A 27,287-nucleotide genomic window follows, 5' to 3' on the forward strand; every position below is an offset into this window, starting at 1 on the left:
CTTTTCTTCCTTTTCTTTCTTTGTGTTCTTTCTTTTCTTTCTTTCTTTCTTATTGTTTCTTTCTGCCTTTTTTTCTGCCTTTCTTCTTGCCTTTATTTCTTTCTGCCTTTTTGCCTTTCTGCCTTTCTACCTTCCTTTCTGCTTTTATTTCTGCCTTTCTGCCTTTCTTTCTGCCTTTTTCTTCCTTTTCTTTCTTGCCTTTTTTTCTTCATTTCTTTCTTGCTTTTCTTTCTGCCTTTCTTTCTTGCCTTTTTTTGTTTCACTGCTTTCTCTGCTTGCTTTCTTGTTTACTTGCTTGCCTTTCTTGCTTGTTTATTTGCTTGCTTGCTTCCCTTTCTTGCTTGCTTGCCTTTCTTTTTTTGCCTGCTTGCTTACTTCCCTTTCTTGCTTGATTGCTTCCTTGCTTGCCTTTCTTGCTTGCTTGCTTGCTTGCCTCTCTTGCTTACTTCCTTGCTTGCCTTTCTTGCTTGCCTGCTTGCTTGCCTTTCTTGCTTGCTTGACTGCTTGCTTGCCTTACTTTCTTGCCTTGCTTGCTTGCATGCCTGCCTTGCTTGCTTCTTTCTTTTCTTTCTTTCCTTCTTTCCTTCTTTATTTCTTTTTCTTTTCTTTCTTTTCTTTTTCTTTCTTTTCTTCCTTTTCTTTCTTTCTGTTCTTTCTTTTCTTTCTTTCTTTCTTATTCTTTCTTTCTTCCTTTTTCCCTTTCTTTCTGCCTTTCTTCCCTTTCTTCCCTTCCTTCCCTTTCTTCCCTCTGTCCTTCTTTCCTTCCTTCCTTCCTTCCCTTTTTTCTTTCATTTCTTCCTTCCTTTCTTTCTTCCTTTCTAATTCCTTTCTTCCTTTCCTTCTTTCCTTTCTTTCTTTCATTACTTTCTTTTCCTTTATTTCCTTCCTTTCTTCCTGTCTTGCTTTCCTTGCTTCCTTTCTTGCTTGCTTGCCTTTCTTGCTTGTTTAATTGCTTGCTTGCTTGCATACCTGCCTTCTTTTCTTTCTTTCCTTCTTTTCTTTCTTTCCTTCTTTCTTTCCTTCCATCTTTCTTTGTTGCTTTTCTTTCTTTCTTTCCTTCCTTCCTTCTCTTTCTTTTTCTTTTCCTTCTGTCCTTCCTTTCTTTTTCCTTCCTTCTCCTTTCCTTTTCCTTCCTTTCTTTTTTCCTTCCTTCCTTTCTTTATTTTCTTCCTTCCTTTCTTTATTTTCTTCCCTTTCTTTCCTTCCTGCCTTTTTTCTTGCCTTCCTTCCTTCCTTCCTTTCTTCCTTCCTTCCCTCCTTCCCTTCCTCCGTTCCTTCCTCCTTTCCACCCTTCCTGCCTCTCTTTCTCCATCTTCATTTCTCTCTCCCTCCCTCCCTTCCTCCCTCCCTCCATTCCTGCCTCACTCCCTGCCTCCCTCCCTCTCTCCCTCCCACCCTCCATCCCTCCTTCTTTCCCTTCCCTCCCTCCCTCCCTCCATCCGTTCCCCCTCCCTTTCCCTTCCCTCCCTCCCTCGGTGCCCCCTTCCCCCCTTCCTCTTCCTCCCTCCCTCCCTCCCTCCCTTCCCTCCCTCCCTCCCTCCTTCTGTGCCCCCTTCCCTTCCCTCCCTCTCTCCTTCCTTCCCTTCCTTTCCCTTCCCTTCCCTTTCCTTTTCCCTTCCCTTCCTTTTACTTCCCTTCCCTTTCTTCCTACCTGTTGTGCACCCGCGCCTCACCAAACCGCTCCAGGCACTTTCCGCACCCTCAGCTCCGCGCTGCAGCCTCCCCTCTCTCCGCCTCTGGCTGCTGCCGACGCTGCCATCGCCGCTGCATCCAGAGCACAGCTCCCAGAGCCGCCCCTGCTCCTCACACGAGCGCTCCCCATCCCGCTCACTGCCTGCTAGCGCTGCTGGCTCCAACCGCCGCACCAACCGCTCCTGCTCCGCTCCGCTCGGGCGGGGCCTCCCTCCTGGCTCCGCGCCCTGCTCGCGCCTGCTCGCCCCAGCGGAGCTGCCGCCTCCTGCCCAAGGCGTGCCGGGGGCTCGAGCCTCCCCCGTTGCCTCTCTCCGCTCACAACTGAGGCTCCTGGAGCCTGGGTCTCTAGACCGAGAGATTAAATAGAGTACTTAATACAGTTCACTCAGGGTGAAGGAGATAGAGAGATAGATAGAGAGATAGATAGATAGAGAGATAGAGAGATAGAGAGATAGAGAGATAGATAGAGATATAGATAGATAGATAGATAGATAGATAGATAGATAGATAGATAGATGGATGATGGCTTTTCTAAAGGAAGCTACGCACTAACTTCAGGAAGAAGAGCACCCCTTTTTTCCCTTCCCCGTAGTGCCTGGGAGCATATGTGCCTCTCTCAAATTTGGAGCTAAATTCCATTTCTGAGTTACCTGAACAGGCCTGAAAAAATACAGGAGCGCTTTGAAATGAGACTGCCGAAATCCTGATGGAAGGATGCCGCTATTTAAATCTGTAGGCACATCATTGGTACACAAGGGTTGTCTGTCATAAAGCTTTGAAAACCTGGCTCTCACTGTGTGTGATGTCTGTAGGCAGCACCCAGAAAACAAAAGGGGATAAATTCTAGTAACTATACTTGGGGAGAGATTGGGGTGTTCTCTTTTTTTTTTTTTTTTTTTTTTGGTGCAGGTTTGCCACAGTTTTTATTACCTTTCTGGGTTGTTGCTGCCTGTCTTTGCAGCACAATTAGGTAGTGATCTTCAGCAGCAGTTGCATTGAACAAAGGATTAACAGCTGAACTCTGAGGTCTGTTTTCATGTATGTCGTAAAGCAAGGGAAATCCCGATTCTCTGTGGGCAGAGGTGGTCACAGTGTGATCCTGAGCAGTTGGCAGTGGCTCAGTGTATCTGGTCTGTGGTGGTCTAAGCTGCAAAAGGAGTCAAAATCATCAAACTCTGTCTGGGCTCAGATGCTAAGTTAAAGACTTGAGAGAATTATGTTGGAAGCTTTTGCTAAATAACCAGTGAAAAAATACCATTAACAGCAGGTAGGTTCGGACCATTGGCTATTTTTAGGCAAAGCAGTAAGCGCACCCTAGAGAATGAGTGCTGATATATGATAAAGGTGACAGATATCCTACTCTGATACTAACACAGTGACTGAAAACTACCAAGGACTTCATAAGGAAACAAAGATGACATACAACTGCAGAAAGTATTTATCTATTGCATTAAAACTCAAACCTTTCCTCTATATCTGAATGCCAGTTCAGAATACCAGAAGTCTAGAGGAATTACCAGCAAGTCTTACTGTGTATTCTGCATAAATAATCCAGGTTGATTTGTGAACTTCCACTCTGGCAGAAGCATTTCTAATGTTCAAAGGCAAAGGCTCAGTACAGAGTCACCATAATGCTGCTGAGCTGCAGTTGCCAGGAGCAGCACATGATGGGAATGAATCATCACTAACCTGGACTGTCCCTGGCATGCTCAACCAACTTTCACACAGAAGGCAGTAGCATTCTCCAGCTGAGAGCACAGCAGGCACAGCAGAGGGCAGGAGGATGGCTAGTGCCACCACTGCTGTTGTTTGACACTAATACAGTGCAAATCTTACCATACTAGGAAGAAAATAACCCAGCTCAGGAGTTCCAGCTGGGTTTGCAAGTTGCACTGGTTAAGTGATGGCTATGTGAGTAGCAGAACTGACAGGGGAGAGTCAGGGCTGTGGGTACAGGGGGAGGACTGCACTCTTCTCCATGTCCTGCCAATACTTTCACTTTGCTGGGGCGTGAAACAGATCCTGGTTCTTAGTGTGCATCCTGTCCACAGGCAGAAAGGGAAGCCTCTAGATTTAAGAGAAATCACTCTCCTTCTTTTAAAGGGATAACAAACCTTAGAACTTGTTAGGACTAGCTTGTAAGTAAATTATAAATAGTCAAGCTTGCAGAGCATGGCAGAAAGGTTTTTTGGTTTGGTTGGTTTTTTTTTGTTTAAAGCAAGAGTCCTGTAAAATTAGGGAGTTAAATTGCAGTATACACGCAATATAAGCAACATTTTGAGCCTGCTAAGGCAACTGAAAGAGTCTGGCAAACAGTACCAAAACAGGTAGACTTTGATATTGTAGCAGTTACTGCTTTCCACAAAATTAATCAAAATCACCTCCATTTGTATGAGAATGTTTTATTAAAAATACGCATCTTGTTTCACATAGAAAGAACCAACACTGTCATTAAACACAACTTCAGAAGTTGGACAGGAATTACTTGGAAAAAAAATAACAGGCTCCTGTAATCCCAGAGCACCCTCTGACTGCATCAGCCACAAATAAACTTCTTCCTGCATTCAAGGCCCAGAGAGGCCTGTACTGTAAATAGCAGAGTGCCCAGGAAAGAGCAGCTGTACAGTGGCAGGGCTACTAATCACTCACAGCAGCTGGTCCCTGGTGGAGACACATGCAGGAGACACAGGTCCGGCTCCCCCAAATCGCAGGAGGCCTGTCACTCCCCAGCCCAGCTGCTGGGCACAATGGTAACCTCAGCAAGAGAACTGCTGCAGTGGCACCTGGCTCAAGTGTCACAGGTTAGCCACCTCTTTCTGTAGAGGAGGAGAAATAAAGCACAGCACTTCCAGTTAATTTCACTTGGGATCCAGCAGAAATTCACATTAACAGCACTCTTCAAAGAAACCCAGCCCTGCTTCAGTGATACAACAGGATGCAATAGTCTTTTTGATAAATATGACCTTAAGTGAAAACTGTGCTGGAATCCACTAGCTTCTGGATCCCCACCTCCCACAGCTTGGCTCTATTATACTTCTGGAAAGACACAGTTTTCAAAGCAACAAGTTACCAGCTGAGGCAGCAGCAAATATCAACTGAAAGTTTAGTGCATAAAAATCGAAGAATACAAAAGAGCTGTCAGAAACATCTGCTATTTAAAGTGTACAGAACAAAACACTGGCTGCATTTACTCTCTTGTAGAAAACATCAGTTTGCCAGGCTGCCTTTCTTGCTCTGGAGATATTGAAGATTCAGCTCCTTTTAAAATTACTGAGATATATTCCTCATCCCTCCAAAATGATAAAAATGTAAATTCCAAGAGCATACCAGGCACTGACTGTAAACTAACATTCAGCGACCAGCTCATAACATAAGCAAGGCACAAAGAAGAAGAGACACCAGAGCGATGAAAAAGCAAGTGGATGTTAAATCACAAACCAGCAGTCCCTTTGCTTTGACCTGACAAAGCATCAAACAATATGGGCAGCTGAAACAGCAACAGAATCTGAGGTTGGACAAACAGAGTAACTTTAAAGCAAAGTTCAGTTTCGAAGAAACAACTGGCTTTCATGTCATTATGAGTGTTCTAATCCCACGCAAGTCATGATTTGATGAAAGAAATTAAAAAAGATACTTCACCTAACATCGTGCCTCATAAACCTAAAAGGGTATTAAATTCATGTAATGTTAGAGGCCCGTGTTCTCACGTGCTTTTATCATCTACAGTGTTAATTCCTTAGACTGCAATTTAATCAAGCACTCGGTCCAAAAGGCCTGTCACTTTCCTGACTATGCTGGAATTTATGATAGGGATCAGCTTCCTTACTCTGATGAAATCCCAGCTCCACCAGCTATAACACAATGATTCCTCTTAGTACACTGTTATCGCACAGACTGTAACATAAGATTTGCCCAGCACAGCATTTGTTCCCATGGAAAAAGAAATGAACTAATTTTCAGGGCCTTCAGTTGAGTTTACAGAACTGGAATTTAAGAATTTATTTTTATCTTTTTTAGCAAAGCAAATTTGTTCTGAGATTAATAAAGTACAAGTACCCACTGAGCTCCAGAATGCCATCAATCAAAATAACTTTCCTTACTGGAATGAGGTCTTCAACACAAGATCTCAATTCACCAAAATCTGAGCAAATCAAATACTTGCCTTAATTATAACACTCTTCAACTCACTGTCATAAAACTTCCAGGTAATTTCAGAGCCCATATTGAAAAACTTTGATCCTTAGGACTGACTTGCTCTGCATTTCAGAAGGAAAAAAACATGACTCAAAGACATCCCAGATTGGGAATTTATAATCCTTCCTCATCCTTGCAGAGCTACAAGGTGAAGCCAAGTTATTTAAAACCTCATCTTACAGCAAATAGGAATAGGAAACTTCTTCCACTTGTGAAGTGGCAACACAGGAAATAACTGGATTTTAAAACAGCTCAACTTGAGAGGTGTCAAAGAAAAAAGCTGAAAAGGTTAAGCTGGTAATTAGATCAGCTACAGCATGAAAAGTCCAACAACCGTAAAGAATGCCAATGAAAAATACACAAGCTCATTGTTACTTGTATATACATTAAAAAATTAATTCTAGATTTAAAAATCTCTCCCCAGGGTTATAATCTCCCTCCTAGAGAGATGTTGTTATAGCTTGTGTACACTGTTCCAAAAGAATCTTTCACAGACTTCAGAATTCTTCACGGTTTTCCTAATCCATTTTACAGCAAGTGACATTTCTCTCCAGAACTAATACTTTAAAGCCTACTTGAAAATCCATCTTTAAGATGGCCTTCATATAAAATATTCAAGCTTCTAAACATGATTTTTAAAATACAGGTGGCTTTTGTTTTAATCACAAAATAGATCCAGTGAATTTGCTAACTCAGTAAAAAAGGACTAGAAATAAAAATCACAGAAAAAGTTTCTAGCCTCCAGCAATTCACAAAATGCTATTACAGTACAGAACAACATTATTACTTAAACCAGTTTTTTGTCTTCTGATAGCTACTTTGAAAATAAAGGGTAATTTGACACTAATTCCATTACAGAAGTTTGTAAGCAGGTAGCTTTTCATGTGTACAGTGGAAAACAGACTGCTAAAGAATTGGATTAGTCTGCCAAATACCCTTTTCATACATCACATCTTAAAATATGTGTGTCTAGATGAACATGAAAATCTGAACTCCAGTTCCACTAGTTCCACTACCTGCATTTGGATAATGCAGGGGTGCAAGGGTCCACCTATGGAGCTCTTACAATGGGACCAGAATCTAATAGTAGCTTATCAAATAGCAAAGAGGATCAAACCTGCTCTGACCTCAGTAATCAGAAGGATGAACGGGTGCTATTGTTACTGTAATGTCCCAGAAGCAGCAGCAATTTTGTCTGTAGTGAGCTCAGAGTTAAAAAAAACACACAACAGAAAACAAAAAAAGTTGGTCAGGAAGTAACACATGAGAACAGCAAGAGGCTTGCCAAACTCGCAGCTCCATTGCTTTGCACCTTTGTAAACCTGACCTTACAAATGATTATGCTCAGCACAAGGCAGCAGAGAGAATCAAGCCTTCAATTTTCATGGTCTGAATGAGCACAAGAACTTGGCTTCCAAGAGTTTGTCTTCTTAAGTTGCATGTGTCACAACAGGAATGTCAATTTCCATGGCAGAGAGGCGAGAGCGTGCAGAATACGGCTGGGAGGCATAGCTGTGCATGCTAGGGGCATGGGAATAGAGGGGCTGCCAAAAAGGAGAAGGTAGACTTTTACATGCACAGTACCACAGAAACAGCATAATGGAAGTGAAAAACAGACCACCAGCACTGGCAATGGCAATAAACACAGAAATGTCAAAGCTAAAGATAGGCTCGTATTTTCTGTTCAGATAGTTGTTATAAAAAATGACCCAGATTGATGGAGTGAGACAAATGGCACATGCAAGCAGGAACAAGAGGCCAGCCACGAGGTGGCAGCCTGCGCTGTTCACAAGGCATTTGGCCAGTTTGACGTTTGGCACAGTCGATACAAAGGCTGTGTTACACATGCCAATCAAGCAGAGAAACAGAGCCGAGACAGCAGTTAACATACTCAGCGGAAGGGCAAACTGAAGAACACGCAAATCCAGTTGATCGACAGCAGTGTACCACTGTGGGTCATATATCACACAGTCTCTGCTCCCATCAAAGCGAGCACACTTAATCCAAAGTCCAGTGTAAACTGTCACGTTCCTCTCATTCTTGTTGAATGTGCACAGTCTCATTTGCCTCCAGTTTGGAAGAAGAACTGCTGCAAGGAGTCCAGCTACTGAGGCGGTTCCGCTGAGGAAGGCCAGGACGGTCGCTGCATGAACATCCCGGCAGCCCATGCTTGCTCACAGAAGTCGTTTCCTGCGATGAAGAAGAGGGAAAAAAGTAGGTGAAAGTTTACAGACACAGGACTAACACTGACTCATCCCAGGTTAATAAACTTGTATGGCAGCTAGTAGGCAGTAACTCTCTGGCATGTTCTTTGCCTTACACCCTTATGTGAAGCTAGCACTACCAAGTTCATGCTTTAATGAAACACCAGATTCTTTCACAGACTGTTAGGACTGCTCAGCTGACAGACTCCTAAATTTGCTGTGATCAAAATTCAAAAGGAGCACTTGAAAATGTAATTCTACACAACCTTTCATCTTGTGTCACTGTGTGGACTTCTACAGAGTTCAGGTGGAGAAAGTGAATCACTGACTGTGATTTAAGTTCACCTCTCCTCAACTGGCACCTCCCCCTTTAGCTCAGATGTAATATCAGAGTAGGACTTTTAAGTCCTACCTTAAAAAGGAATTGCTTAAACCCAACACAGTTAGACTTGACAAGGAATGGATATGTACACAGTTAATATAGAACAAATCGTTGATGAGAGCTGCAAAGCAGCAGAGAAGACTCTGCTGATTAACGTACTATGACTTTTTCAAAAGCAATTAACAGTTCTTCCACACTGTCTGCCTCTCAAAAGCAGCTGTCCAAGACGCAAGCAATTCCAAAAAGCAGATGGCTTTTCAGGGGTCACATTTTCCTCTTCAAAACCAGTGTTAAAGAACACTGCTTCCTTTTCAACATAACCCCTGTCTGTGTACCCAGTAGAGTTTTTTACCTGGAGGGATATCGGGAAACAGTCTCAATGATGTGTCTTTTAAAAAGACTCAGTCTGAGTAATCCCCTCCTCTGGGTGCTTGAGATACCTTAAAGAAGCCTAATCCATTACAGGCACTGAGCATCAACCCCAGAATATATTTGAAGCAAGACACTAAAAATTACAGTACCTAAAAATGAGAGTACCTTGAACATTCTGAGTGCCATGGGGTCATAAACTCCTACTGAAATTTCTTCAAAATCATTACAATGAACTGTGCTTATTTGTCTGAAGTCACAAAACAGATCTTTAGGTACCAGAAGCTCTACCTAACGTGTACACAAATACCTGAACATCTGTATCTCAGACAGGTTGCAGACACAGTTGCAACGATCTGATCCCTTACTCTCCTTCTACACCTGCAAACATCAAATACCCAGGGAACTTTTCAGATGAGGAATTTCCACAGATACTGGAAGCAGCTGGAATAAGCACAGGAGCAGCCATTTTCAGAAACCCACGGTTTGTCCAAATTCATTTGCAAAGGTAGATTATGAAAATCTGGGCGGAGTTAATGCAGGGTGGGCAAAAAGAGATGCGAGGTCCATCCGTATTCTCTAATACAAGACGGTAGATGAGAAAAAAGGGGGTATTTTCTTTCCTTCTGTGTCACCAAGGTACACTTATGGCAAGGACTACACTGCCAGCATGGGGAAATTTGTATTTTTCCATTACCTCTGCTGTACCAGTTATACAGACAGAAGACTTTAGTCTGTAGGTCATCCTATGGTTGCCAAGAGTGCTTTAGACCACCCTGCATACTTTATTTTTGGTAGACACACCAGGAATGCAGGGTAGGGATTTTGGCTGGGCTTCGCTGAGGGCTTGTTGGGATTTGGTTGGCTGAGGGTTTTTGTTGTTGTTGTTGGTGGTTGTTTTGGGTTCGTTTTACTTTTTTTTTTTTTCGGGGGGGGGGTTGGGGGGTTTTGTTTGTTTCTTTGTTTTGTTTTGGTTTTTCTTTTTAATAAAATTAAAAAGTCCTTAGTGCTTCTCTTGACTTAGGAAAGACATAGAAAATAATTAATTTTCCCATTAGAGGTATCAACGGAAAGTGAATTTGTAGGTAAGTTACCCATGATCACTCCATCTGAGGGAATGCTGTTGCATGTTGCAAAGCTGCTAGCTTTATGGCTGTAATCACAGCTTCAGTTACATGTCCTTGATTAAGTCAGTAACAAAACAGATGTTGCCTTAATTAAGACTGATCCAATGTACTTACCAACAGTGTGTTCAAATCAAGAGAAACCGTAGCAACTTCTAGAAGTAGGAAGACAGGAGTTACTGGATCTAAGAAATAGAACAAAGAGAGTGTCAGCATCATATTAGTTTCACGCATTTGTTTCAAGCAACAGTGTTTAACGCTGTAATTCAGAAATAAGGAATCTCAGATATGCTCACATTAGGCTGACTTCAGCACCTTTCTACAATTTCCTCTTATTTAAAAAACAAAGCTAAAACTACATTTATTTTCCCTTTCCCCAGGAGCATGTTCTCTATCTACTCATCTCTGTATGGAACAGATAAGAGGGGTGCAAACAGCTCCCTTTCTCAAGGGTGTTTCAAGACACAAAGGTTTTCAGATCCTCGGGTTTTATGTTTCTAACAAAAGAAACCCCCAAACACACCAAGTCACGTAAAATTATTATTTCAGATGTTAGGTTCCAGGCTGCACTTAAACAGCAGGGAGAAGGGGATGCAATTGTTTTTAGTGAGAACAAAACACAGACTCTGAACTGTTTATATACTTGTGGTTCTCTATTCCTTCCTGGCTTCTCCACAAGGGAAGTACTGATGATGCCTCTTCAATGGCTGTCTAGCTTTCCCAGAGGAAGATAAAGGATTTTATTTATTTATTTATTTTTTACACCCATATGAAATCCATACCACTGAGTCCCAGGAGCAATTATGCAGATCATAATGGGAAAACAGCTTTTCTGCTGGATGATGTCAGACCTACAAGGATGTCATTATGTGACTCTTAAGAGCTACAATCTAAAGGTGAGTTTGCTGTACTAACATGTACAAAGACACTGAATTTCTCTTAAATAACCTATATCGAATCCTGAAATAATCTAACATTTATGTATGTGTAGTGTCAGATGTGTAGCAACATCAAAGAATTTATTCTATCAAGCCATCTAGGCAAGACAGAGACCTGACAGCACACGCTCATGCAACCCCTATCTTTCATTAAACAAGAAAGTGCATTTCCAAGTCTGGAGTCCTCCAGTATGAATGCTATTGCATGTAAGTCACAGAAATGCATACAAAAATCAAATCAAGCATTTCCACTACCAACTTAATCAGCCAAGGCTGCTATGAGTAAACACAGCAATCTGGGGACACTAACTATGCAAGGCTGTAGAGGTCAGCAGCAACGCTCTCAGCTGCATTTGGAGAAGCAGCAGAGCAGAGTATTTTTTTAACTTTGAGTCTCAAAAAAGCATTACTGCTCAGCTTGGAGCAGCTCTTTTTATTCACTAGTATTTCTCAGCAATTTTAAGTTTTCTGTGCATTTAGTAGCAACCAAAGCTAAGATAAACATGTAGATCTCCCTCTGCAGGGTCACACCCCAAAATACCAGTCATAATCAGTAACAACCATAATCAAGTAGAAAATTAGTACTGGCAAACAAATGTGTCAGAAAGGGAGCCTTGCCCATCCCAACATTCCCTCCCATTAAATGATAACCTGCGGCCACCAGCTGTTGTAACAAATAGATACAGAGCAGGTATGGAATATTCTACAACATCTAACTCTGAAAGTCCTCCATTTCTAGACATGGGAGTTTCTTTTATCTTCCTCTACCTGTTTAGTCCATCTGACTTTATTCTCTGTCACTGGTGGTGTTGCACAGGTAAGGACCTCAGCCACTTCTGAACCAGCTGTCCAAGCAAAGAAAGCACACTCTGGCTAGGGCAGACAAAACCCTGTCTTGTCCTGGATTCTAGACACAAGCTTTGTATATTCCAAGGATCTTACAGCTTTAATATTCAAGGCTTTTGTATCCTATCCACCACCATTACCAATCCTCATACCACTACAGGGACAGATTTTGCCACAGCTCCTGTTTTGAAGATCTATGCTGCTGTAACAAGAGATGCTTGCTGAAGCTGGTTAAAACCTGGTAGAGATCATTAACTACTCACAAGCTACAAATATTAGGCAAAGAAGGAAAAAAAAAAAGGCCTTTACTAGAGACATAATTCAGTGATGAGTAAGGCCAGTTCTGTTCCCCTGCACAGCCCTAAGAAGACCACTGCTGTTCTGTAAAGCTCTGCAGGAGAGGTCACACTAAGAACAATTTATAAACACACATTCTCTACCTATCCACAACAGTGTTATCAGTTTAAAAAAATCAACATGAGTTTTGTATAACTGACCACCTGCAACTGGAGACCAACAGCTATCCTGTTTCAAGACAACTGCAAGTAACGGGTACAGAATCAGTGCCACCAGTCATGTTTTCTTCTTCTGGAAATCCATCACACAGGTCCAAGACTTACAAAATTCCTATTAAAATTAAATCCAGATGCACAGGATTCGAATTAGCATTCCCATTAGCATTTTCCAGCATGACTTGTAGCACGGGCTCCATCTGATTTGGGAAAAACAGATGACGACAGCCAAGGCCGAAAAGGAAAACACAACCCCCCCCCCCCCCCCCCGAGAGGTTCAGCTGCTGCCCTGCCTGCCCGGCAAAAGCCAACCACCACCAGGTCTCCTGTGCTCCCCACCTATCGCACTGCCAACTGGGGCGAGGCACCGAAGCCACCGCCGCCGGCCTACCGACAGCGAAGCCCCCTCAACAGCGGCGGAGCAGGCCGGCCCATCAGCCCTTTTACGGCCCGGCAGCCGCTGCCACCACCCCCAGTGCCCGCTCCTGCGCTCACCTTCTTGTCAGGGCACGGGGCCACGGAGCGAAGGCACCATCGCCGCGGCACGGTTCGACCTGCGCCCGCCAGGGCCGCCTCTCCCCTCAGGCTCTCGGGAGGCCGCGGCGGGGCTGCGGGTTTACTCCAACACCGCCGCAGCGCCAGCCCCCACGGCCGCACTGCAACTCCCAGCGTGCCCCTCGGCGCGGTAGTCGGTGCGCGGGGCGGCCCCTGCAGGGGGCGTGTTTCGCTCCCCGCGGTTGCGAGCCCCACGGGGTCCGCGAAAGAAAAGGCGGTGCAGTAAACACGCTCCTTACGTACGGCGGCGCTGTAAACACGCTCCTTACGTACGGCGGCTACGTCGTTAACGTTCGAGGAGCCGCTGCCTGCTGCCTAAAGCAGCTGTTACGCGGGAGGGCGGCCGGGTACCGGCCCGGCCGTGGTAGATTCGGAGCGCCTGCGTTTGCTGCCGGTGCTTTCTTTCCTTTACTTATTAAACGGTGTTTACCTTAACCTACAAGTTACTGTACACCATACCTATTCATCACAACTCTTCATGCACAGCTTAACTAAAGCCAAGGTTGTTCTCATCGCACTCCTTCCCCCCCCTCATTTATGTGTGAGATTAGACCAGTGTTCAAGAAATCTGACAGAAAACCCCCATGTTATTTTCAACAATGAAATAAATGTCTACAGCCCATGCTTTACTTTGGTGAAAATATGCTAGCCTCACAGAGAGTAAAATTAGAGGAAAATAGGAGTAAGAACCAGTACTAAATGATAACAGAATTGGATCATAATAAATCACACCTTCTTACCAGTGACTGCTTTAACAAAATTTAGAGAAGCAGGGTTTGGGAAGTGCGCTTACAAAACCAAACCAAACCAAGTTGGGAATCCGCTGATGCATTCAGTCATATGCTGCTTTGCAATCAATTTAATACCACTGAAATAGAAAACATCCCATACAATAAGAAGCTTGTTTGGTTTCTTTTTTATTATTTTTTTCCAAAAATAAAATGCATGCCAGCTGGAACATAAACTATTCCCCAACTGTTGAAAAGCAGTTATCATTTCCTTCACTAAAAAGTAACGTGTACCCACAATTCCATAAAAGGAAGAAATCTCAGATGAAAGGGTGGGAATTTGGAATCAGGATTTATATCCTCAGGAGTACTACAGCAGACACTGGCAGCTGTGAAGTAAAACCCCAACATTACACATCAGCTTTGCTTTTTTGTGCTTGTACAAGTCACTTCCTTGCTGCCATTTTTTTTTGTTTCCTTTAAATCTTTAAAAATAACACCCCCCCCAACCTGATGCCTGTTGGAAGTAGCAGAACTGGTTCACATTAGAAGTACTACAACCTGGAAACCTGCTCCACCAGAAATTGCCCCTGGTGTTTCCAAAACATGGAGTAGTTGAACTTGGTCCTTTGCTACCTCTGTGATTATAGTCCTTCCATTCATCTCATTTGGCAAAAAATACTCCAGAGATCACCAGTTGTTAAGTAATACTTTGAGTTGCACATACTTTGGTCTTTATTCTGTTGAGTCGGTAGTCAAGGTAAATCACAAAACCCTGTTTTTTTCCCCACTGTGCGCTACCCAGGTGCCAAAAGACACTGAGCCAACGTGGGGGAGGGAGTAGAGAAGTGGGCAGTGGTGGCAAAGGGAACCAAAATTAAATGGGTTCATACATATAGGGGAAAATACTAAAATGTGTTGGATCCAGCCACAAATACTATCTTCTATTCATCTGTTCTTCTGAAGTGTGTAAAAGTAGTAGTTTCTTTTTCCGATATTCTTCATTCTCCTGCTCTGCTTCCTCAGTTATGGACTTCCTTATACTCGCTTTTAATTCCTCAATTCCTTCTCCAGTTTGTGCAGATATAGGAATTATATCTTTGAATTCAAGTGTATTTGCAGGAATCATTTCTTCTTCTAGTAAGTGTAAGTAGTCTGAAAAATCATACTGGAGGAATTAGTACAATCCCCAAACAGTGCATCACTACAAAGCCCATAGAAGTGCATTGCATTTAGAAAATGAGCTTTCACAGAATCACAGAATCCCAAGGGTTGGAAGGGACCTCAAAAGATCATCTAGTCCCACCCCCTTGCCAAGAGCAGGGTAACCTAGAGTACATCACACAGGAACTTGTCCAGGTGAGCCTTGAATATCTCCAATGTGGGAGACTCCACAACCCCCCCTCTGCAACCTGTGCCAGTCCTCTGTCACTCTCACAGTAAAGAAGTTTCTCCTGATGTTCGCATGGAACCTCCTATGCTCCAGTTTACACCCACTGCCCCTTGTCCTATCACTGGACATCAGTGAAAAAAACCTAGCTCCATCATCCTGACACTCAGCCCTTACATATTTGTAAACATTGATGAGGTCACCCCTCAGTCTCCTCCAAGCTAAACAGACCCAGCTCCCTCAGCCTCTCCTCATAAGGGAGATGTTCCACTCCCTTAATCCTCTTTGTGGCTCTGCCCTGGACTCTTTCAAGCAATTCCCTGTCCTTCTTAAACTGAGGGGCCCAGAACCGGACACAATATTCCAGATGTGGCCTCGCCAAGGCAGAGTAGAGGGGAAGGAGAACCTCTCTTAACAAATTTCAGTAAATATAATTGCAATTAATATAGATGTTATTATTTGCTTAATCTTAAAAAAAAATAGCTAAAGGCTTAGAAGACAAACACTAACACAACAGTTAAACTATACTTATGCTCTCATGAGAAGATTCTACACCTTCCTTTAAGATGAGTACAAAGAAATGCCAAGTTACAGGATTTGGAAGATGGATGGTTTTAAGCTTTCCTGGTTCTTATACACTCAAGGGAAGAAATGCACCCCAAGGTAATAGCAAATTCGAAGTAAAACTATATAGGACTGTCCAGTATTTTCACATATTTTGGCCAGAGAATTTTATATACATCAGTGTCCGTAAGGGGACCTTAAACGGAGGTTACTGTTATCTAACATAACCTAGACTGGAAATTTACTCTTCCTTATCATAGTTTGGAAAGATCTTCTAGGATATCTCTATTTATTAAAGTACTACCCCAACAGTAAAGGCAGCACAAAAAAATGCATATAAACAGAGCTCTAAATGCAGGAAGTGGTTTTAAAACGTATGTTCAAATAATAAATTTAATAGCTGACTTCAGCTTCAAACAACTCCTTGCCAGTGCAGTTACCCCTGATGAAATCTTATTATGACTTGTTGAACACAATCATTGGAAGTTAATTTACCTTGAGGATTCTGTAGTTGTTTCATAAGCTCATTCAAGTTATCCTTTGCACAAGGCAAATCCATCTTATTAACTGCAAGAAGTGCAGGCTTTGTTAGCAGTTCCTCTTTGTACAGTTCCAGTTCCTTGAAAGGTAAGTAAATTTGCCTTAATAAGTATTTGTAGTTTAACAAGTGCTACTTCAATTTGATATCAGTCTTTCATGACTAAGCAGCTGCGAAGGTGCTCAAGGTGGATGTATTAAAGCAACCTGTTGCAAGAAAATAATGTTCAGTGACTTCTTGTTCAAACACAGATATTTCAGGTAAACAGGCTGGCTGATTCTGAAACAGCCTCCAATAAAAAGAATGAGGTTTAGGTCTGTATTTCTGATAACCAAAACCACAAAATCCATTTCAGAAAAAGCTGAAATCTGTAAAATGTGTAAGGAAATTCTTTGGAGAGTTTTCTGATTCTTAAGGACTTAAGTGGACTATGGTTAATATCAGAAATAAAGTCACAACTATGAGTAAGCTAAAAATAAACAGCAGTAACTGAAATTCAGAAGATTCATCATCTTAAGTTGTGTAGCCAGAGATAAAACAGGTGCTAAATCTGAAATTACATAAAATGCTTTGTTTCAATCAGAAGCAATGGTAAGAGATGGAAATACTGAATATCTGAGCAGCTGGGGCCTGATGTCTCATCTCCACTGGGCACCAAGGCAGGGATTTAACTATACCCATGTATTTCTACTTCCTAAAATTCATCCAGACTGGGGAACTGAACATGTGTCTTTTCACCCTGACTGTAAAAAATATCCCATATGCTGCAGACATTAATGAAGGAGCAGCTGTGCCCAACATAAAATAGAGCAGTTTAACCTGGAGTTAAAGATAAAGATTTCATCATTTTGAAGAAGCCTAAGCTTGTTTGCAGGCCTTATATTATAAATCCAGAAGACACACTAACATTTTGAAAGTTCTTAATCGAAACTGAGCCTTTCTTGCCTCTACACATAACTACAACCGTCAACTAGGAAGATGAGGACTTACCTTTGTTAGAAGCAGTATAGTTTCAAAGGCTGTTCTGAACCGAGTCTTAACAGACAGCTGAAACCCAGAAATATCAACCTGAAAAAGTGACACAAAACCAAGATTTGTGATATTAAGTTATGCTACAGTACCAAGGTACTCTCCATCAACTAACTTGGAGTACAATATCCATGTACACGCCCTCATTCCTGGGAAATAACGGGAAACTATACATCAAAGTAACACTACAGACACTGGAAGCATGAACCAGCTGGTCTTAAACCTCTTCTTTATGGGATCTTACAGAAATAAAGAAAAATAAAAATCATCCCGTGCTTTAATTATACTTGGAACAACTCACTGCTCTAAATTAACTGGCTAAATTCTAAATTGTATTTAAGGCCTTAATTTACCACCCGTTGTTTTGAGCATTCCATTCTGAAAACAGTACTGCAGCTACATTTATCATAAACATGCAAATTATAAACTACTTCCTAAATTCCAACTATACTGCAATAAACATGCATTTTATTTACTGCACTGCCTTTGATTTCAATAAGCTGTAAATTTTATTTCACTTACAACTAAGAGAAGCTGTTTGGTTCTTTCTACATGTTTGAGAAATTTGTGGCCCATCCCTCTGTTTGCATGTGCACCTTCAATCAGTCCTGGGAGATCAGCTACCAAGATCTAGGGAAACAAGTTTCAGACAAAATATTTTGAACAAGCAAAAATGGTTACTTTGAACCATCAACATCTATTATCATTTTATACAAATAAAAAAACCCAGACAAAGAATGTCAGGAATATCTTTTTTGAGAGACTCCTTTTACAAGTATGTGTATTCCTTGGAATTGGGTGGGGGATCAGTCCTCCAGCAGTTCCAGTCGTGTATGAGCTTCCAACCAAAGCCAGCAGAGACTGTCCTGATGGAAAGGTATTTTGTCATTTGCTGTGCTGGCTGAGAGAGTTGTACACAGCTGTAAAGGACAGCTGAGACAGCCAAAAAAGAGCAGTATAATAAAGCCCCAAATATCTACTCAGTAACTCACAGAAAGCTAAGACAGCGAGGCAAAGAAGAACAAAAGTAGGGTCATCAAATCTAACAAATACCCATTTAGACAGCAACTGTATTCAACTGAACAATACCCTAAGCCAGCAAACAAAATTTCCAGTGTGCCACCTATGGCAGAAGAGTGATTTCTGCTATGAGTGAGTTACACTCCCGTTCGTGTTACACTAACTTTTAACTATTATGCATTTCCTAAATACTTGAAGCCTTCCTTCAGAATTTTCCATGAAAATAAGACATGAGATACAGCTGGATGAACTACACGCTTATAACTAGAAACAGAGAGAGGATAACTGGAGAGTTAGAACAGAAACTTCCACTTCCTGGTGTGATGGGTTTGGGTGCTGTAGTCCCATCAAAAGCAGCTTTTCCCCCAGCTTCAGTTCTCTTTCAACGAGTATATTTTATGGAGCTCACAAAAAGCCCCTCATATTCTCTCAAAACAGCACTTGGTTCAGATATTCAGGTAGATGATGAAAATGGTTCTGCTAGTTTCCATGATCTGGTATTAAGATCTGAATCCAGACTCTTCTTACTCAGGTCCTCTATTTTGTGTCTTTTCCAAGTAGCAATGACACACAGAACCAGGTAACTTGCATGTAATTTCTATTTCAAAATGTTCTAAGATAAAATAAGCAAATTGCTACCTATTTCCTTAAAAAAACCATCCATGTTCTGAATTAAAAAAAAAAAAAAAAGAGGATATAATGAGCCATTCTCCCTTGAATGCTCCAGAACAGTCACCTCAATTATTGCTCTTAATTACGCGGTTTTCTTGTCAGCAGTTGCAATACTCAGAGCTGAAGTACTTCCTCTTACTCACCAATGTTCCCTGTAATCACAAATCCCTAGTTCCCCTGAATTTAGAGAAGATTTTTTTTGTCCATATAGCTCCTATATAGCACCCACATTCTACTATAAAAAGCATGAACTGCAGAAAACAGCCAACAGTAGGGTCATTCTGTACGAGACAAACTGCAGGAAAGAAAGCCAGGAGTGCAAGTAGTTCTGCTGGAGAAAGATAAACCAGTAAGAGCAAGAGGTCCTGATTCACGGCAGGAGGGTAGTTTTTCAAAACACTATAAACAATCCTGTTATTTGCAGCCAAGCTTTCTAGGACAAACTACTCTAAACCAGCAGATAAAATGGACATACAAAAAAATTCCCTTAGATGTTTGCATCTCTACAGGGAACCTGACAAACAAGACTTACTTCCTTTAATACACAGCTTTGTAAAAGGATGTTACTGAAGGTTTCAAGCATCAGCTACTGAACCCCATAAGATTATTGCTTCTGAAAGTGAAGAGTTTTCTGTCTTTTCACATCTGAGAAGTATGCTTTTCTGGTTAACTCATCTGAAAACCTTTTATGCATTTGTCTTTAATCTTGCAAATGATAAGTCCAGTACTGCATATATCATACCCTTCAAAGACAAAATAAAAGCACTTCAAAGAACATTCAAGCTTGAGGAATGAAAATGTTTGCTGCAACCTTACGTAAACTTGTGGTCCAAAATCTATTAGTAAGAGTCTCATTTAGCACTGGTTTTCCCACAAGTGGATACTGTAGAAAGGATTCCAGGCACCACAGTTACCTGAAATAGCTGGGTGGAATTTGGGTTCACAAAAATTAGAGTGGTTGGCAGTAGCTTCACCAGTCCTCCAGAGGTACAACAAAAGGAACTGGACGCAGCTACCTTACCCCTTAGGTTGTGCACTATCCTGGCTGTTCGGGCTGTCATCACTTCATACTATTTTATGCTTTTTATTAAAAACCAGGAAAATGGACAAATAAAATAACCCCCAAAATGCCCCCCCCCAACAGAAAAACAAAAACAAAAAACAAAATTCACAAACCAAAGAAACAACTAAATAAAACAACCCAAACCAAAAACCAAAACAGCAAGCTCAGGGCAAACCAAAACTCAAATGAAAGTTAGACCAGCCAACCTAGAAAGCCAAAACAGTAAGTTACAGTAACTGAGTTACAGTCGCTAAATTCCCTGTCATTCACTACTGCAGATCTGCAGCTATTGGACAAATAATGCCACTGTTTAAAATCTGCTCTTAAAATTACTTATTCATTCCAGAGCTTTCTGTATAGTCAACCTGACTAAAATCTGCCTCTTCTAAATAAAAATAACAGGTTAGTCTCGGAAACAATGATTTTTTTTGAAGTCCTGAACAAGAGTTAGAACACAGCAATCTCAGTTTCACACACAAGTTCACAACTCTAAGGTTATAAAACAGGATTAGAACCACAGAAAGGAGACAAGGGAAAATAAGAAGCCATTTTCCAAAGTGACTTGAAGTTAGCTCAACCTCATACTACATACTAGCATTTGGCTTTAAAGCTCTCTTATTAGGGTCTCTTATTTCATAAAAATAGCACTTTCTTCACACCTCTCATTAAGTGCATGTAATTGCCTTTTATATGTATACATTATAGATACACATACGAAAAAACTCTACAGGCTTCCCTTTTCTTTCTGCAATGACGTTAAGCAACATATTATACACAACTTTAATGAACAACCAGAATGAACTTTCATACCAACCTGTTTATAATCCGCATACATGATCTTACCCAGTTGAGGCTGTATTGTTGTAACTATGACAAGGGAAAAAGAGAAGGGAAAGAAAACGAAACTGTTTTTTACATTTTTAAAGATGCTCATGTTACAAAACATTTAAATGTTGTGGGACTTATTTAAATTAAACAAATAGTAGCAGCAAAAAACAAGGCAAACGGAATTTTAAAAATTACTGGAAAAGGAATAAAAAAAAGCAAACCAAGAGATAACAAAATCAGACCACCCAAAAACCAGTGGCTAGCCAAGTCTTGGCACCCTTTCAGTTCTGTCCTGTCATCCCAAAAAGGGATGATGGGAGGAAGTCTCAGACACAAAAGTTATCAACCAAACTACGGAAAAGCTTCCAAAGAGGAAAAAAAATTAACAAAAGGCAAAGTGAAACAGGACTCTTCAAACGAAGTTAAAATATGAAAAGGCTACACTGAATCAGGAGTGGTCCAAGATCAGTAGGAATTATTGGTATTTGTACTCTTGCTTTTTAATTTAAAAATGATCAGACAACTAAACCTGATTTACTGATAGAAAAACAGCAGAAAGATTTCTGTCCATTTTTCAGTGAAGAGATTCAAAAACAAAATCTTACTTCACTGGAAGAACAGGTGGTAGCAAATTCCAAACCATACAAGATGTTTATGTAAAGGAACTTGGTGGTGCATGTTTAGTAGACAAAGGACATTACACAGCATAGAGTCTCAGATGCAATTAAATGGGCTGAGACTAAAATAAATATTAAATAGACCCTGCATGAACTTCAGTATAGGTTGAAGCACTATGAGGGGGCACACATAAAAACCTGAGGTTGTTAAAGGAACTGGACACTGAAACAGCAAGTCTCTTTTTGGAGTATTTCTCATAATTAAAAATCTGTGTAACATATCTGACAGGCAACATGGTTATACCTTAGTCTTTTTTATAAACCTGCAAACCAAGTCAGAGAAAAGACTTTTTGCTCTCATGAAGTAACACTGCTCTAAAAATAAGTGTGTGAACTTACATGCATAATTTGCAATCTCAGGTTTGGCATGAGAAACCTTACTTAACAAGGATGATTTTCCCGCATTTGGAAACCTACAAGGAAAATCGGGATTTATACACTGAATAAACAAATACATGATTCCTTTGTATTTTATTACCAAATACACTATATTACCCTAACTAAACTCAGTGCTGTCAACTAATTTTTTCAGACTCAGTTATTCTTAAAAAAAAATAAAAAAAAAATCAGACCCCAAAAATCACACCCCCCCCAAACCACATACAAAAACTATCACCCACAAAAACAGAATGAAACTGAGATCATTACTATTTTTTAAAAATCAAATCTGAGTATTTATTCTAAATCCAATAATGCTTCCCAAGGATGCAAGCAAGAGAGGTATGTATATACATGTGTAATCAGACGGAAACACAGCATAAACATCCAGGTCTACTTGAATTCAGTCTTGGCATGCTATAGCTGATTTTGTAAAGTACTTTTACATTCTAAGCACCTACAGCAAATGCACCTCAACAGTTGGATTCAGTCTTTTGGTATACAAATCATGGTTAATTAAACAGTCTACAATTTAAGTACCAATGATACCTATGCTACAGTTTTGCCAATGTAGCAAAGCAGCTGTAAACTCTGCAAGAAGGAGGCTTTGTATACATACAGACTGAATGCACAGTTTGTATATGTATTCAAGGCAACAGAATTATATGAGGGATCTTGAAATTAGGACTAATCAACTTTGTTTCCAGGTAAACCAAAAAGAATACTGGTGAAGCCCTAGGAGCTGGTATGTGCAGATCTGATTGTTGTAACCTTTTCTCTTTACAAAGGTCAGCTATACAAAAACATTCTCTAAAGGGTATGGTAGCTTGTACAAAAGCTTCTTCAAAGAATACATCTACCCATCTCTGTTAGGTTTTAACAGAAACCTAAGTTAAAACTAAAATTATAAGACATGCTTATTGTAAAGATTAATCTTATTTTACAGATTTAATGATTGTAAAAGACACCATAACCTTGATTCATGCCAAACTTAAAGCTTATACTGACAACAAAGGATAGACTGTAGTGCTTATTCATAGCACCTGTTCTATACAGAACATCATAGAAGACTTATGCTCCAATCTAATTTACAGAGTTATTCAGCACAATGTTTCAGTGCAACAGTGATCAAAGAAAACTTGTGTCCACAGTTAACTGAACATTGGTCACAAGATAAAAAAGCATGCACCACGTAGAAAACCATATGCTCTCCACTTGATTACATGCAGAATCAAGACCTGTTAACAGGGACAACTAATAAGAACATGAGCAAATGAAAAACAAGATCAGTAGTGCATTACGGGGCACTCTAAAGGGGTTTTGTAACAGGCTTTCTTAAAAAAGAAAGAGACATCATAACTCTTCTCGTCACATGAAAACTATCAAGGGTAGTTTTAATGTGCTCTGATGTTGAAAGGTACCTTAAAGACATTCTGGAAGGTTACTGTCAAGTGACTATTTTGTTTCCACTAAGGCACAATATGCTCTTTGAAGTGTATGCTGTAACCTACACTACAGGTAAGAACCCCTACCCAACCCTAATGGGTCTTTCTCAGACCCATCAGTAATGTTTTTTACCTGATCTAATAGCAAAACACTTCCAAATCTCCTAAAGTAAAAATAACAAGCACAAAGAGATCAAAGTACAGCCACAAACTATCGAAGGCTGATTCATACTCTCAACAAGAAAATACGCTCATCTAATTAACTGTGATTCTTTTTACTCATTTTAAAGGGATACTGTCAGCTCAAATAACAGCCAAAATGCAAGATTAAAGAAGTGCCAGTGTTATAAAACTCCTGTATTTTCACATACTCTAAAACAAGAAAAAAATTTTCTATTACATAATTATGGATGACAACTTGAAAATTATATAACTTTAGATAAATCTGATATTAACAGAATTATTTCTAAATAAGAAAAAAATATGAGGTATAAAGCCATGCTGTCTTCAAGTTTCCCTTCTTTAATGGTATATACCAATTAGACTATTTCTACCTCAAACTCCTTGTTATTTTACATCTCTGGTGGTTTTTATTAGTAAGGACCATGGGGCGGGTGTAGGTTGGCAGTAGATGCTGAGTACTTACAACAATACTTTTACAACTGTAGTTTGTTGAAAGCTTTCTCCAAACGAAAATACATTTATCTGCAATGTTATAAAGTAGTAACATTGAAATGCAAGTCCTACTGTTCTTGTTTGTGATTACTTCCTTCCAAGCTGTTTATTTGGGAGAGTAGGGCACATCACCTTTGAAGCTCTCTTTAAAACTGCTACTGAAAGTATCCACTTATGCCAGTACCATCAAGTCAAAGATGCAATATGGACAGTGCTCTTGGCTCTGTTTTGCACCTGCTACTTACTTCATAAATATTAGTTAATACTATTTTAATAATCACTATCATTGACAAATATGATTAATAATAATGATATATTACACTGATTCACGAAGCCCTTCACAAACACAAGCATAACCAGTACTTTGCAAATTTTAAAAAATAATTTTAATAGGTTTAAGCTCTGATTTCTGCAAACTGCAAGTTATTTAAGTGGCAATGCCAAAGTACAGTAGCACTTATCCTCCAAATCCTCAAATGCCTTTGAAATTCCATTTGAAATTTACTACTTTATTTTCTAGTATCAGTTCTCAAACTACAGTACTTACCCAACTAAGCCAACATCTGCTATAAGTTTCAAATCAAGACGCACAATTCGCCTCTGACCTTTGCAAGGCACAAAGTTTGTGGCCAAACAGCCTCCAAGACCTCCACGTGCTGCCAAGAATCTCTCTCCTGCTGCATTAAGCTCTCCTGAAAATGAATTCAACAGTGAAAAAACACAATCCCACACAGTAGTTCAGCTGTGACTTCACACTTCAATCCATCTTCAATGAAGAGACAACTTTCTGTTCACTTCCTTGCAAGAGCTGTGCACTTAGGGTCATGGTATTTTTCCTTCTTTGGAAACAAATGAAATCAATCACACCCCAGTTTTGCCTTCTGTTATAGTTAGTCACTTCAAGAAAAGTGCTAAGTACAGGCAGGCAAAGTATGGCAAAGATGGTAGTTCTGAAGCCTCCAATACTTGAATTCAAGAATGCAAGGAAAAATCTACATTAATAGAGATGCAGCTACAGAAAATTCTTCAGAGGTTCCATGTTCTTTCATTAAGACACAGGCTATATATCTCCCTTAGGGTTAGAATAATTATAAGATGAAATGCAACATTGAGTATATAATTCAGGGATACCTTTAGACGCTGACATGCCTACATCATAAACTGCTCTTGCCAAACATCAAATTTTGTTCCAAATCAAAATAATCTGTGACTTTAGTTTCAACAGTATGAGGACAAAAACTCTGAGAAACTGCAAAGAAAACACTGAGATCTGTTCCAACAGCACTGTATAGAGAGATCTTCCTAGTCACTATCAAGCACCACTCTTTATAAAGAATGAATAGCAGGTATTATAGATAACCTGAGGAGTTGACACCAATGATCATTATCTTTTAACAAGTGTCATAATTCAGTACTTACAGGGTCACTGCGAGTTTATGGACACCTAATTTAAGTAAGGTCATTAATGATTCTGTGGAGGATCAGTATAGCTTCCAGTCTTTAACACTTGTTTGCAAGAGCAATTTTCTTGCTGCTGCATAAAGTGGTACAAGGTAACTTCTGCTAATTTCTGGAAGGGGTCTTTTCCAACCACTTCTACAGGTTTTTTTGTTTTTGTCAACTCTTTGTTTGAAAGAAAATACACACGTATTTTGGGAGATGTGTAACCTTAAACATCCTAGTGTCAAAAGTCTGCTAAATGCCATCAATAAACATGACATGATCTACTGGATAAAGTAAAACAGAGCAAGAATTCTTACCAATCTGCTTGCCATCATCACAGAGAACTGAAATTCCCAGAGGCACACGAACTTCACAGTCTTTTCCTTTGTCACCTTTTAGTGCTTTAACACTGGGAGAAATTGAACCAGGCTTAGTAACTGCTTTCTGGAAAAAATGCATACAACAGCTTCCATCAAACAGACCCTTACCTGCTGTTGGCTCCTGTTCCAGCTACAAATCGCTTCCGAGGGTATTTCTCCCTAATGCTCTTTAAGGTAATTCTTTCCTGGGCAACGAACCAGACATCACCACCTCTTCCTCCTTCCCCACCCAGGCGAGGATAACCCATGCCACCAGTTCCTCCTCTCACATACAGCCGTAAATCATCGATGAAGTTGCCATACTAAAAAGACCAAGTTTTATAGCAGTCTTAAATTCTGTTTACATTTTGCTGTTGTAGAAATGAGTGTAAAACCGCTTCTGTATAACTTTGATGGCAATAATTAAAGCTCAGAAAAGACACGTAACCATCGATAATGTCTTTTAATAAGCGAACTGTTTCTTTTAATAAGCGAACTGTTTCAGCTATCTTCCCCGGCAGCCGTCCCTCACGACCCGCCCGCCCTGCAGCGCCCCAGGCAGCGACCACGGAGGCAAGCGTGGGACCCTGCCGCATCTCACTCCGCCTCAGCCCTACATGTACAGGCCTCCCGCGAGGGGCTGTGCCGCAAACCGCCGACCCGCGGGCTAGACAGGGGAAGGGAAGTGGGCACTCGGCCCGGACGTACCCGCGGGGCGACACGCCACCCCGCAGCGAAGAGGCCGCGGGGCCCGGAGCTGGACCGCGGCTTCCCGCCAGCCCTTCAAGCCGCCCGAGCGCTACCTGCGCGGGGCTGCTCGCACGCAGGCCCCGTCCCCACCGCTCCGCGGGCCGGCCGCACTGACCTTCCGCAACACCGCCGCCCCGCCCCGCACCATGGCCGGAGCTACCGCCTCAGCCCGGGCCCGACTGGCGCCGGGAGAGGAGGGACAGGCAGGGGCAGAAGCTGCGCACCGTGAGGCCCAGGGCGAGAGCAGATGCGGGCCCCAAGCTCCAGGGGCCGGGTCAAGAGGAACGACCCAGGGTCTCAGCCCCTAGCCGAGCAGCGCGTACGGAAATGAACAACCTCCCAACTTCCGTCCTGCCACAGGCGAGGCGGAGCCACCTTCCGCACGGCTGCGCATGGGCGGTGGGGTTCACCGGTGGCTGGGGGTGCTGCGCATGGTCCAGCCCCGGCCTGGCGTGCTTGCGGGATTGGCAAGGCCAGGCCTAGTTTGATGTAAGAAGCCTGTTCCGCATTGCTCGGTGCTCGCTTCGGTCGTCCCTGCCCCACAAAGCATCTCAGGCCGAGAGGCCCCGAGGCGATTTTGGCCGACGTGCGAGTAGGGGCGCCGGAGGGGAGGGCAAGGCCCCAACTGCTAGAGCTGCGTGTTTTCGGGCTTCACTATTTGCTGTTGGTTTTGCCCGTGCAGCTGGCCCCATTACAGGGTGTTGGTCATATTGCTGATGTGATCTCCCTCAAAAACCTGGGATCTGGCGTTCAAACAGTGCTAGTTTTCAGGATGAGGATGACCAGTTTACGGCTTTGATAAGGCATATAGCACATGTCATAAATGGTGACAAATGGGAAATTATTTTATACATGATTGGGTTTGAACTTAAATGGGAGATTTAGGTTGCCTATAAGGAAGAAATTGTTTAC

General features: G+C 41.5%; 2 protein-coding genes across 4 annotated transcripts; both read right to left on the reverse strand.

Annotated features, from left to right (window-relative positions):
- Positions 1-4,078: 4,078 nt before the first annotated feature.
- CLDN12 (claudin 12) lies at positions 4,079-12,805 on the reverse strand. 3 transcript variants are annotated; one of them, XM_061346058.1, is made up of 4 exons: positions 12,250-12,389; positions 11,672-11,748; positions 10,083-10,150; positions 4,079-8,076 (listed from the first exon to the last, which is right to left on the reverse strand). In XM_061346058.1, the coding sequence occupies exon 4, from the start codon at positions 8,052-8,054 to the stop codon at positions 7,317-7,319; it is 738 nt and encodes a 245-aa protein (XP_061202042.1). In that variant the 5' UTR covers positions 8,055-8,076; positions 10,083-10,150; positions 11,672-11,748; positions 12,250-12,389; the 3' UTR covers positions 4,079-7,316. The 3 variants fall into 3 exon arrangements, with proteins under 3 accessions (XP_061202042.1, XP_061202040.1, XP_061202041.1); XM_061346056.1 differs by lacking the exons at positions 11,672-11,748; positions 12,250-12,389 and adding an exon at positions 12,757-12,805; XM_061346057.1 differs by lacking the exon at positions 12,250-12,389 and having other exon boundaries at positions 11,672-11,862.
- Positions 12,806-14,255: 1,450 nt separating this feature from the next.
- Positions 14,256-26,638, reverse strand: GTPBP10 (GTP binding protein 10). The gene is made up of 10 exons (XM_061346059.1): positions 26,491-26,638; positions 25,755-25,948; positions 25,584-25,675; positions 24,371-24,515; positions 21,665-21,738; positions 20,635-20,687; positions 17,588-17,695; positions 17,027-17,104; positions 15,994-16,117; positions 14,256-14,699 (listed from the first exon to the last, which is right to left on the reverse strand). Exons 1-10 carry the CDS (start codon positions 26,521-26,523, stop codon positions 14,482-14,484), a joined length of 1,119 nt encoding a protein of 372 aa, XP_061202043.1. The 5' UTR covers positions 26,524-26,638; the 3' UTR covers positions 14,256-14,481.
- Between the last annotated feature and the right edge of the window lie 649 nt (positions 26,639-27,287).

Source organism: Neopsephotus bourkii, unplaced genomic scaffold (genome assembly GCF_033783945.1).
Source record: "Neopsephotus bourkii isolate Nb327-2 ecotype Australia unplaced genomic scaffold, CSIRO-AGI_Nbou_v1 NB_257, whole genome shotgun sequence".
In the NCBI taxonomy this organism is placed as follows: Eukaryota; Metazoa; Chordata; class Aves; order Psittaciformes; family Psittacidae; genus Neopsephotus; species Neopsephotus bourkii.

What these genes read in the sequence shown, in the direction of transcription:
- GTPBP10 (XM_061346059.1), bottom strand. Translation starts at nt 26,523, where the DNA reads ATGGTGCGGGGCGGGGCGGCGGTGTTGCGGAAG. An exon ending in GGAACAGGAGCCAACAGCAG is followed by an intron (nt 25,676 to 25,754) that starts GTAAGGGTCTGT and finishes AATTTCTCCCAG; the next exon opens with TGTTAAAGCACTAAAAGGTG. An exon ending in ACAACTACAGAATCCTCAAG is followed by an intron (nt 14,700 to 15,993) that starts GTAAATTAACTT and finishes ATGATTTTTCAG; the next exon opens with ACTACTTACACTTACTAGAA.
- CLDN12 (XM_061346056.1), bottom strand. Translation starts at nt 8,054, where the DNA reads ATGGGCTGCCGGGATGTTCATGCAGCGACCGTCCTGGCCTTCCTCAGC.